At 40.0% G+C, this 12,358-nt stretch overlaps 1 protein-coding gene and 1 long non-coding RNA gene across 5 annotated transcripts in view; one reads left to right on the top strand and one right to left on the bottom strand.

The window, feature by feature from the left end:
* Window positions 1–2,027: 2,027 nt before the first annotated feature.
* On the bottom strand, window positions 2,028–4,375 carry LOC141049297 (uncharacterized). Its single transcript, XR_012220320.1, has 2 exons — window positions 4,292–4,375; window positions 2,028–3,171 (listed from the first exon to the last, which is right to left on the bottom strand). It is a non-coding gene; the product is annotated as an uncharacterized lncRNA (long non-coding RNA).
* Window positions 4,376–4,494: 119 nt separating this feature from the next.
* ZEB2 (zinc finger E-box binding homeobox 2) overlaps window positions 4,495–12,358 on the top strand; it is a 183,506-nt gene continuing 175,642 nt past the window's right edge. For 2 of the 4 annotated variants that reach the window (XM_073545579.1, XM_073545580.1), the window contains exons 1-2: window positions 4,495–4,634; window positions 6,174–6,306. In XM_073545579.1, the coding sequence (XP_073401680.1) occupies window positions 6,237–6,306 (70 nt within the window). In that variant the 5' untranslated portion in view covers window positions 4,495–4,634; window positions 6,174–6,236. Of the gene's footprint in view, window positions 4,635–5,155; window positions 6,307–12,358 lie in introns of those variants that run through there. The other 2 variants (XM_073545577.1, XM_073545578.1) reach the window with 2 other exon arrangements.

The following is a 12,358-nucleotide window of genomic DNA, read 5'->3' as shown; positions in this document are numbered from 1 at the left end:
TGTGTGGAATGACCTGGGATTCCCTAGTGAGTCACAAGCAGAGGAAGCAACAGCTGCTCCCAGGCACCTTCTGTCAGGTCTGACATGTACTCAGCAGACACCACACTCCAGTCCCTGTATAGTAACCAGTGCATCCATACTGCCCACCCTGTCTCATAATAGGGAGGGGGGGCTGTCTGCAAACCAAGGAGGAGAATGGATGAGTCCAGACCCAGGCTATTGATCCCAACATATGCTCTGGGTTTCTTTTTCCTGAGACATTTCTGAGCAAGGGGTTTTACATCAGGACTGTTCCTCTGTCTTAATTCACATGTCATTGTGCCTGGTGCATTTGGAGAAGTGGAAAAGCTGACAATTGTCTTTTTTTTAACCATCACAAAAGAGAATAACTTCCTTTTCACTATGATACAGCAAACATGTTTATTTATGCACATATATATATAGGGTGGGTGGTGGGGGTCACTCAGGTCCATCAGGACCAAATTAGGCTCCATAGACCCAGCCTAGCCCTGTCCAGCACTAATGTGAGAAGAGGTGCCTGCGCTCAATGCCACCCCCCCCCCCCCCCGATCCTGTGCATGGAGGGGACGCCAAGCACAATAGTGACCCCCCCCCCATCTGGAATTAGTCATTATTCCAGTGTTTGCCCAGAAGATATGATTGTATTTCACAGAAGATCATATTTCTCCTATCTTTCAACTTTGGAGTCATCCACGAGGATTAGTAAAACCAAACTAGTCCCAGAATTTGGGATAATTAGCCCTAAGAATCTGGAAACAGACATTAGTTCAACAGGAGGGGGGAAAAAGAGAGCAGCCCTGAGAGTAATTGACCCTTCCTGTGTCACTAATCTGTTATATATAGAGGAAAGGAAGAAAAGATGGATGGATGGAGGAAGAAAGAAAGAAAGAAAGAAAGAAAGAAAGAAAGAAAGAGAAAGAAAACGAAGGAAAGAAAGAAAGATATAAAGAGAAAGAAAGAAAGAAAGAAAGAAAGAAAGAAAGAAAGAGAAGGGAGGAGAAAAGGAAGAAGAGAGAAAGGGAGGAAGAGACGAAGAAATGAAGGAAGAGAAAAGAGGGAGAAAGAAAGAAGAAAGGAATGAATGAGAAAGAGGAAGGATGGAAGCAATGAAAGATAGAGAGGGAGAAAGAAAATGAAGGAAAGAAAGATAGGAAGGATGGAAGGAAAGATATAGAGGGAGAAAGAAAGAGAGTAAAAAGGAAGGGAGGAAAAAAGGAAGGAGAGAGAGAAAGGGAGGAAGAGATGAAGAAATGAAGGAAGAGAAAAGAGAGGAAGAAAGAAAAGAAAGTGAAAGAAAAAGAAAGGAATGGATGAATGAGAGGGAGAAAGGAAAGAAAAGGAAGGAAAGAGAGAGGAAGGATGGAAGGAAGAAAGGAAAGATAGAGAGGGGTAAAGAAAACTATAGAGGGAGAAAGGAAAGAAAACGAAAGAAAGATAAAGCTCTATCTAAAAGAGGATTTGTCACCAGATTTCACATTACAATACAATACAAACTGCATACATTATTAAATAGATATGTTAGATCTGATCAGGCTGGTGTACTTACTTTGAAAATCTTACCTGATATTAAAATTGCCATTTTATCCAGCCAGGGTTGAATTCACAGTATGTACACCAATCCCATCATGTGTAAGACATCTATTGATATATGCAGTCTGTATTGTGAAATCTAATGAAAGATGATGGAGAGATAGATAGATAGATAGATAGATAGATAGATAGATAGATAGATAGATAGATAGATGATAGAATATATTATTGTAATTAGTTAATACTACATAAGTTGCATTTAGATGACCTGTTCTCTGCACTGTCAGTCTCAGGAGATATCTGCTCTGTATCCAGATTCTTCCATGTCAGATTGATGCGGGAAGATGAAGGTGCTGCACATTGGTACAGTTCACACACCTGCGGCTTCCTTTGCCTCTCGTCCTGACACGTATTGGACACAGCACGTCTCACATTGTGTCATCACAAGGTAAAAAAGCAGCAATTCGACACAACCGTAAAAAGGGAAGAAACAGAAAGCCCAGCTGATCTGCTCTCTGCTCCTCCATTTCCTTTATTTTACCGATCACAAGCCCCTCTGTGTGAGACCCCCATCACCCAGCAGAGGTGGGGACCCGAGACCTGGGACTCCCAGCGGCTACAGCACTACAACTCCTAACATTGCACTGTGATCTGATGGCTGATTGTCCATGGTGGGAGCTGTTATGTCACAACTGGAGGTCCACAAGTGGAAGACCACTGACACAGAGAGAAGCCCCCCGCAAGGGCACGAGCGACAGTCATCTGAGCGAAAAGTGAAGCGTGAACGTGGAGGAAACACTCTGCACATTCAGGGGGCAGAGGATAATACAAAAGATATACACAGAGAATACTGGAAAAAGACATGAATATATCAGAGGAAGAGGAGAGACCACCACTGAGATCAGCTCACAGGACTAAAGGGAAACTTCTACATGGGATAGAAACAGGCAAAAAGGGGAGATAGATAGCTAGATGATAATAGATAGATAGATAGATAGATAGATAGATAGATAGATAGATAGATACATAGATAGGTGTAGAAGGTATTACAGAAATGATTTACGAGGAGATATACACATTGAGTTAGATAAATGTATATATACATGACATACCCTTACATCTATATGTGTGTAGCTGCTAATTACATGTGTAATATACATTTAATTGTAGAGTAATATCAGCACATATCTAAAGAACCAAAAAACACATAAGACAATAAAATATATCTATATAAGTAAATAGATAGATAAGAATCTATGTATCTATGGATAGTGGATGCTTTATACAAATAACTCTCTGAACATTCTCTCTATTCCATTCGTCTTCTCTTTAATATGGAACTTCCCTCAGTTAGAATATAAACAATCTTAATCATTAAAAATATAAAGAGGGAAAAAAATCGATTTCCTTGCAATTCTAAATAGCCACATTATTTTTTCTCCTCAGGAGTTTCCCAGCTGAACTGCTCCGTGGGCTGTGTGTGAAGAGGCAGCAGCAGATCACTGGTTAAAACACTTAAGCTCAGTGTCCTCCCCTGGGATGCAGGCTTGAATTAGTTAATATTGCTCCTCTGTCCTGACTGCTCCAGATGTGGGAATATCTGTGTTTGGACCTGATTGGCTGAAGAAGAAGAAACCCAACGTCACATCTTCACAATCTCTTTTTTTTTTTTTTTGACTGATGATTCAATTAGGGATACAGTTTAAAAAATTAAAAAAAAACAACAATGCAATATCTACATAGAAAATGTAACTGCTGAGCCCCATTCATAAACCATGACAGTAAACTAATCACATGTATCAAACTCTACAAAAAAAAACTTCTACATCCCATCCCACCTTATACCTGTTACTTACAAAGATTGCTAAATCAGTGCAACAATGTATCAATCTTCCTTCCAAAACTTCCTTCATATCTATCTATTATCTCTCTATTGATCTATCTATCTATCTATTATCTCTCTCTATCTATCTATCTATCTATCCATCAATCTATCTATTATCTCTATCTATCTATCTATTTATCTATCTATCTATCTATCTATTATCTCTCTATTGATCTATCTAGCCATCTATCTATTATCTCTCTCTATCTATCTATCTATCTATCCATCCATCTATCTATTATCTCTATCTATCTATCTATTTATCTATCTATCTGTCTATCTATCTATCTATCTATCTATCTATCCTAGACAATATACAATGCAAGGACTCACAACATAGAAACACAAAGCGGTCACCAGATACAACACAAAGACACACACTAAAAAAAATAAAAACAGGAAAAGAGGAGAGAGAAAAAATGGATAAACAATGGACACAATCAGCGAATGGATCCACAGTGAAGCTCCAGCCCAGTGGTCTTCAATATCTGGGGGTCTTCCTTGTTGCAGCCTTGGGAAGTTGAAGTTCCTTTGGGTTCTAAGATGCATGATTGGTGCAAAAAAAAAAATGTTTCCAGTCTTGTATCCACTAGGATTTAGTGACGAAGATAATGATGGCAGGGACTTGATGATGGTTGGGGGGAGGAGGAGAGAAAGAGTTGAGGTGGGGTGGGGGGAGTTAAGAGAGAAGAGAGAAGTGTTTGGTGGTATTGGGGTGGGGGGGGGGATAAGGGAGGTGGAATTTCAATTTTTCTCCCTAAGCTTTTTTTTGCTGAGGCTTCAAGGTATAATCTATCCCAGATCCTTTCCCAGAGAGGGAGAAACTTAGTGATCACGTTTGCAAATGATGCTCACGTTTGGTGCTCAATTATCCCTCCCCATAAAGATAGGTGGCGTGAGTAGCAGGGTCTCCTCCACCAACAAGAAAAAAATGTCATTAGGAAAAGCGTAACACGTCAGTCCGTCCCCAGGTCTGTGTTTCCTGAAGTGGCAGTAAGAGATCAGTCCTAACCTGCCCAGCAGGAATAGCGGTTCCTCCTCACCTCCCCTGACTGCCTGGCCTCCCTTCTTCCACCACTGTCTTCTTCTGAGGAGCTCCTCTCATCCTTCTTCTCATCTTCTCACACCCCAGGTCCACCAACTTCTTCATGTCCCCGTCCAGCTCCTCTACCCAACTACTGCCCACAAGACTTTAAAGGTAGGTGACTCATTTCTGTATTTTATCCAGATCCCCCCCACCCCAAACTCCAACCCCCCAGACACAGAGACCCTTCCTCTACCTGTTAGTGCAGGTAACAATAGGGCAACACACACATTTCTTTTGTTTGTTTTGTAAATATGAATTCTTCAAATTAAACAGATAGAAGATGCCACCTATGTATCTCCTTAAAGTTTTCGAATCACTTCAAACCCTGAGAAATATTTACATAAATTCTGTTTTTAGTTCATCTCGTGACTTTCTTTTTGTCTTTTTAGCCTTTCCCAGAAACACTTTACTTTTCTCAGGGCTTTTTTTTTATTTCTTTCTTTCTTTTTGTTAATTGAAGCGAGTTTCATTTCTGTATTTTATTTTAGATTTATTTATTTATCTTTTTGCCCAGCAAAAGTCACAATTTTTTTTGATACATTGTTGCATTTCTGACACCTATAGATCTACATATCTATAGTGTTACATTATTTTCCAGACCCCCCCCCCCCCAATGGATCCTTTAGGCAGATAACCTTGCTGTGGTATGTGTGATTTTTTTTTTTTTTGGTGTTAATTTCCCACAATTCTCATTAGGCAAAAGTTGGATTCTGTGCAGTTTCTAATATTTGCTGGTTGTTTATGTAAAGGTTCTTCTTTTTTGTTACATTGTTTGTTTTTCTGTGACACACACACACACACACATCTTTTTCTTGGTGTGGGTGAGTGTGAGTGTGAGTGAGGGTGCGTCATTTGTTTGGAGCTCTATGTTTATAGCCACATTATTAGTAAATGTTCATTCACACTTTGAAAAAAAAAAATGTTTGTCCTGGCAAAAAGTAAAAAAAAAAAAAAAACTTGTCTAGGTGATTAGATAGAAGTGTACTTTTATCTGGGCTAACATTCTGCACAGGAAGGGTTAATTGTCCTTGTCTTAAGGGTTACATCTGTTCCATAAGCCCCCCTTTATAAAGCTGTCCTTATCCCCCCTCCCCAACATTTTGACAGAAACAATCTGAAATGTAACTTTTTTTTTTACTACCCATAAAAGTTTACCCCCCCCCTAAACAAGACCCTACAGAAGAATCCCCTTGACTTACATTCTGTGTGGACCCTACAGCCAGGGCTGCTGCCTCACAAGGGGGGACACTCTCTGGTTCTTGCATACATGTGGTGGGAGCCTTCCAGCCTGGGTGTCAGTGTCTCTCTCTCTGCCTCTGAGCTCACAAGGCTTAATTACAGTCACCACTATCCGAGGATCTGTATATCCCATCACACTCGACACCCAAAGTTGTGCAAAGACCTGGCTGAGGATGGACACAGGGGGGAAGCTTTGACTCATGATTGCAAGATGTAATTCTTGTCTTTATCTGGTGCAACCCTTAAGACAACGGAGAAAGGAGATCATTGCAAAGCAGGAGGGGGGAAGAGAGAGAGAGACCCTGGAAGAAGCCAGAGAGGGGTCTCTGGGAGAATTTTGGGGCATAATTTGGCGCCCTGTGTTTAAATGGGATCTACCAATGCCCACACTGTGCTGTGTTTGGTTGATAGAGTCTGCGTGCTGCTGATATACAGCCGAGTCCATGAGAACTAGCTTCTGATCCACTGTTATCAATGAAGCAGATGATGGCGGATGGCCCCAGGTGTAAGAGGCGAAAACAAGCCAATCCAAGGAGGAAAAACGGTAAGGACTGCTGGAGACCCCCTTCCCCCCTGGCATCTGGACTTGGGGGGTCCTGGGCTGTGCGTCTTTGTGCTGAAGAGTTGAGGAGTTGAGTGTGAGGTCTGGAGCTTCTTCTCGCAGGCAGATCGCCCCTCTAATAAGTGTGAGAGAAGGGTCTCAGCTTTGGGGGGGTGCGCGTGGTTCGTCGGTCCCCCCTGATCCGGGCTGGGAGTGGAGTAGGGTAGGGAGTTGGGGGGCTTCTTTTTGGCTTTTCAGGCTGAAAACTTTCTGCTCACAAAAAAAAGTCTCTGTGCCTCTCACATAACGGTTCGTGTGAGCAGCTCAGCAATGACACTGTGTGCCAGACTCCCTTTCTTCTCCGGCTCGGCAGCACTCGGCTTCCCCCAGCAGCTGCTCTCCATGCAGGGCGCAAGCTGAGCCCCCTCCTGTCCTGGCTCCAGCTACCCCAGGTCCAAGCAGGCATTGCTATGTCTCCCCTCCCCTGGCTCCAGCTATCCCAGGTCCAAGCAGGCATTGCTATGTCTCCCCTCCCCTGGCTCCAGCTATCCCAGGTCCAAGCAGGCATTGCTATGTCTCCCCTCCCCTGGCTCCAGCTATCCCAGGTCCAAGCAGGCATAGCTATGTCTCCCCTCCCCTGGCTCCAGCTATCCCAGGTCCAAGCAGGCATAGCTATGTCTCCCCTCCCCTGGCTCCAGCTATCCCAGGTCCAAGCAGGCATTGCTATGTCCCCCCTCCTGTCCTGGCTCCAGCTATCCCAGGTCCAAGCAGGCATTGCTATGTCTCCCCTCCCCTGGCTCCAGCTATCCCAGGTCCAAGCAGGCATTGCTATGTCTCCCCTCCCCTGGCTCCAGCTATCCCAGGTCCAAGCAGGCATTGCCATGTCTCCCCTCCCCTGGCTCCAGCTATCCCAGGTCCAAGCAGGCATTGCTATGTCTCCCCTCCCCTGGCTCCAGCTATCCCAGGTCCAAGCAGGCATTGCTATGTCCCCCCTCCTGTCCTGGCTCCAGCTACCCCAGGTCCAAGCAGGCATTGCTATGTCTTCCCTCCCCTGGCTCCAGCTATCCCAGGTCCAAGCAGGCATTGCTATGTCTCCCCTCCTGTCCTGGCAGATAGCAGCTTTGTCACTTTTTTCTTTTTCCTTTTTCTTTCATGTGTATGGGACCAGGGGGGGTGCAGGGGTCCTGCTTCACAGAGCAGCCTGGGTGCCCAGCACAGACCCCCCAGCCTCCATTGCACATCTAATGTTCATTTCTAACTTGGAAATCAGCACAATGATGGTTACAGGGTGGGTGTTTGCCTTCTGCTGTGCCATCTACATCCCCATTAACCCATGGCATTGCTATAGCTATAGTATTAGGGGGGTGGGCTGCTCCTAAGACCACTTCTCAGCCAGTTTTCCTTGCATGGTTTCCTGCTTCTTCTTCACTTCAAGTTAAACTTTTCTTTTTTTTGTACCAGCTTTAATGGATTCTTAACTTGTGTCCATTATATTGCTATTAACCAGTGCTGTGCCAGGCCGCTTGCAGTAAACACTAGTTGAGTTTTAGTGGGTGATTTTATTGGGGAGAGGGGAGAGAGGTCAATCTACACTTTAGGACCCTGCTGTGGTTAAGGTGGGGTGTGAGATAGGGATTCTAGTATAGCCAGAGACTTCTATACCCCACCCTTCATTCCTTTCATCTATTTGTTTATCTTTAGTAATTAAAAAAAAAATATAGGCACCCTGTCCAGTCCCAGACCACTGGCTTAGGCTTGGCTGTCAGTTTTATAAGGTGGTCCTCCATAGCCAAGACCTCCCATCTCACTCCAGAATGACTGAGCCCAGGCTATACAATTACATGTAATGTTTCCCACTTCTGTTCCCTGAGTCCATTTTTATTAAATGTTGGTTATTGATTTTTGTATCCACTCTGTGTATGTGGGGGCATTAGCAAAGCCTGGTGCTGCTGATAATAACTGCATAACAAAGTGCAGGATTGTATCATAAAGGAAGAGTTGTCAAATGCTGCTTGTTTGGTTATTAAAGTTGTCAGCTCTTGTGTGCTGGCTGCAGGTCATGCTTCTTCATAGGTGTGCTGTGTCATCTCTCTCTCTACATCACATGCTTTGTGGTTTATTTTTCATGATCATTGGTCATATTTCCTTTTTCTCTTTTAAAAGAAAGATGTTGTGTCATTACAAGACTTTGCCTCACAAGGTGGAAGGAGCTATTAAAAGAATGTTGCACTGGCATAAGACTTCAGTACACACCTGCCCATGGGGTGGGGGGAAGAAATGGGTGACATGAAGTTTACATCTTGTGGTGATTGTAAAGGTTGGAGCTTTGACACTTGAGAATGAAATAGTCAGAATATAATGAGTTTTACCTGTGATGCATAGTAGTGAGATATTGTATCCTCCTGTGTTGACAAATTGAAGAGTATGTTTTATCTTGTTCCATAGTAGTTCTATAATATTCCATCCGTTGTGGTGAGAGAGGATTTGGGAAGTTGGAGTAAATGTAAAAAATGAGTTGTGTGTTTATCTTCTTGATTATTTAGGAATTGTCTGCGCTTATATCATATGAGGAGGGGAGAAAAAAGTTATATGGATGGGTATAAAACAGATGGGATAGATGGAGGCATGCAAACTAGATAGAATGTTCATAGATCATAAAGAAATATAGATGCAAAGTAAATAAAAAGTGCAAGATAGATAGAATGTACCTAGATTATATAGAACTATAGATGGAAAGTGAATAAATAAAAGTCTAAGATACATTCTAGATATGAGATAGAGAGAAACTTGATAGAATGTTCATAGATTATATGGAACTATAGATGTAAAGTAGATAAATAGAAGAATAAAATAGATGATAGAAATGAGATAGATGCTAAATAAATAGATAGAAGATAGATAGATAGATAATAGATAAATAGTTAGATAATAGATAGATAAATAGATCGATAATAGAAAGATAGAGCAATACATAGATAGATAATATATATATATATATATGATAGATAGATAGATCAACTATAAACTCTGTATCATAGGTATCAATGAACCACACTCTAAAATAAGAACCCCCTTTAGAATTGTTTTGTACCAATGAATGACTGACACTAGTATTAAGGATCTGATACTAATACATGGTAAACTACAAAAAAAAAATATTTAAGGTGGAGTCTAGGAAAGTTTAATTAAAACACATCATGTCCATCTTAATTAATGAGAACTTAGGCTGCAGTCATCTCCAGATAATGCAGAACTCTGGAGAAGTCAGGAGGACAATCAGACTCCAGGCTTCTTGTAAGTTTCACACTTTTGTCAGATGACCCTAAGTCTCCTGACTGCTGCTGCTGCTACTTTGTAACTTTTCCTTTAAAAAAAAAAAAATGCAAAGATTACAGAGTCCCATGTACAGATAATTAGCCCAGTGTGTTGTCAGGGAGGGGAAGCTCTGGGTAAGAGGAAACTTTTTTTTTTTTTTTGCCTGTCTTGTGTCACCCAGTGTTATCATCATCATCATCATCACTGTGCTGTGGATTTTTGTGTTCTTCCCTTTTACATTTTTGCACCCTCCGATCTTCTCCATCTAAAACTCCTGATATTTCTCGTTGTGTTTAGAATCTTTCTATGTATCAAATGGGAAATGATTCTTCTTCCGCCTGAGAAGGAAAAAGATAAACTCGCATTGAATTAATGCTTCCTCTGTGTCTTGCACCCAAAAGCTGAATATCAAGCTCATCCTTAATTTGTTTTATTTGCATTTATTTATTTTTTAATTAGTTTTATTTATTATTTGGGCTTTAAACAAATGATGCAAAAAAAAAAAAAAGTAGCAATAACAAAAAAAAAAAATTCTGTAAAAGCTGCTATTCTAATGGCTGTATAAGGGGGGGGGGGGAGAGAGACAGTTATTCGATACTATGTTGTATCGATCTCTTTGGAGAAGCTTTGATCTCTCTTCAGTCCTGGGATGTTTTGACTTGGAGGCCACGTTTTTTTTTTTTTTTAAGAGATAATCTTTTAACGAATAATATATTTATATTAAAAAAAATAAGTGAAATAAAATGAATGTGGCACAATGTTTTTGCTGAATCTGGAAATTTATTTTTATTTTTTTTAATTCAAGCTGTAAAACTAATAAAGCTTTTAATGAGGGCTAGTTAGGATTATTTATTAATTCATTCTAATTGGAATTTCTAGTGGAAAGGAGAAGAAAAAGGAAATATAAAAATAATGCAATTTTTTTTGCACTTAAGAGGGATGATGAGTTTAACTATTTGGCATTTATTGGAGTCAAGGAATTGTAGTAATTTTTTTTAAAATTTGTTTTATATGTATTTATTTGTTTTTTTATTTATAAGTGGTATGTATTATTAGTGGATCAGTTATTATACAGCATAATATTGTATATATGCATTATATATATATATATATATATATATATATATATATATATATATATATATATATTTGCATATTGTGTGTGCAAAGCAAAGCTTACAGGTCATTAAGAAATAATACCATTATGACACAGGGTCATTTAGGAAGGAATTGTGCATTGACCCTTAAGGTGGGAAGCTGGAGAACATTGGTGCATTCACATACATGGCAGGGAATACAGCCCTTATAACTGTTTTCTTTGACATTTGGGCCATTGAAAGCTTTTTAAGGTGCATTTTTCCCCAAGTCTTTGTCCCTTTTTCTATGCTTCTCTGGGCTTCCCAAGGTAGCCGGTTATTTTGTGCCTGTCACACAGAAAGGGATTGCAGGTTCACAGTGACTCCAGACAATTGATTGTCTTTTCCTAATGTCGCTCATTTACATGTTTATAAGGACAATGGCGCAGGATGCCCACTGTAGTGTTCAGCTCCATATTCCCACAAGGGTGCAATACACTGAATAGCCCAGGCAGACACCTTGCCTCATGGCTTGGATTTTTACTAAATGAAGAAAAAGGGGGCTTGCTTTTTTTAAAAATTTTTAAAAAAAATTTTTTTTAATTTTTTTTATTAAAGCAGAGCAAACAGTAAAGAAAACAAAAAAGAGAAAGGAAAAAAAAATACCCCAGCTAATGAATTAATTGATTACTCGTTATAGGATGATTTGATGAGGAGGATCCTATAGGGCTGCAACACTTTTATTATTATAAAAGAAAGGACATTCATGGGGAACAAGGTTTTAAGTGGCCAAAGTGTCACACTTTGTACATATATATATATATATGAGTAGAGTTAGACAGTTTTAGGAAGTTTCACAGAAAACTAGACACCTAGAGATCTAGAAGAAGGAAGCCTTTTATTATTTTTAAGGATTGAGATACATTTACAGTCAATGAATCATGATGAATTAAGGGTATAGCGAGAATATTGATATTTCTACATATGTGACCATATGGATATATACATAAGACAAGAAATTTGTATATAAATCTGTATATGTACATATGTATATATATATCCATTTGTATAGATGTACGTTACACAGAATTTATATAAATTGCATGTTCATTGCCATATATATATATATATACATATATGAATTTATGTGCATATAAATCTTAATTGTTAAGTGCTGGGGAATATGGTTGCGCTATATAGCTAATATTACTATTATCATGTGTATATGTTTGCCTGTGATACATATATATATATATATATATATATATACGTGTGTGTGTATAGTCCCACAATGCAGCCTATACATAGCATATATATATATTTATTGTATCATAAATATATACAAATGTATATATATATATGTGTGAGTAATTTATATATATATATGTGTGTGTGTGTGTGTGTAATATATATATATATATACACACACATGGAGGCTTGACATGTGCAGTGTGTGCTACAGGCCAGCAAAGGGCATTCCTATATAAAATTCTGCCCATACTGCACTGATGGGATAAATGGAGACGACACCATTACATGGAGCACAGATGGATTTCTATATATTATACATATGATGTGAACACTCTGGGGACCAGTGGGGCCATTGAGGATTTTTTTCTGTGGCTGGGAAGTTGCTGCACACTAGTGCGCGCAGTGTCGCACAC

Source organism: Dendrobates tinctorius, unplaced genomic scaffold (assembly GCF_039654945.1).
Source record: "Dendrobates tinctorius isolate UK_male_01 unplaced genomic scaffold, ASM3965494v1 ptg000143l, whole genome shotgun sequence".
In the NCBI taxonomy this organism is placed as follows: domain Eukaryota; kingdom Metazoa; phylum Chordata; class Amphibia; order Anura; family Dendrobatidae; genus Dendrobates; species Dendrobates tinctorius.
Note: the sequence above shows the minus strand (reverse complement) of the source record. Positions and strands in the feature narration are given on the sequence as shown.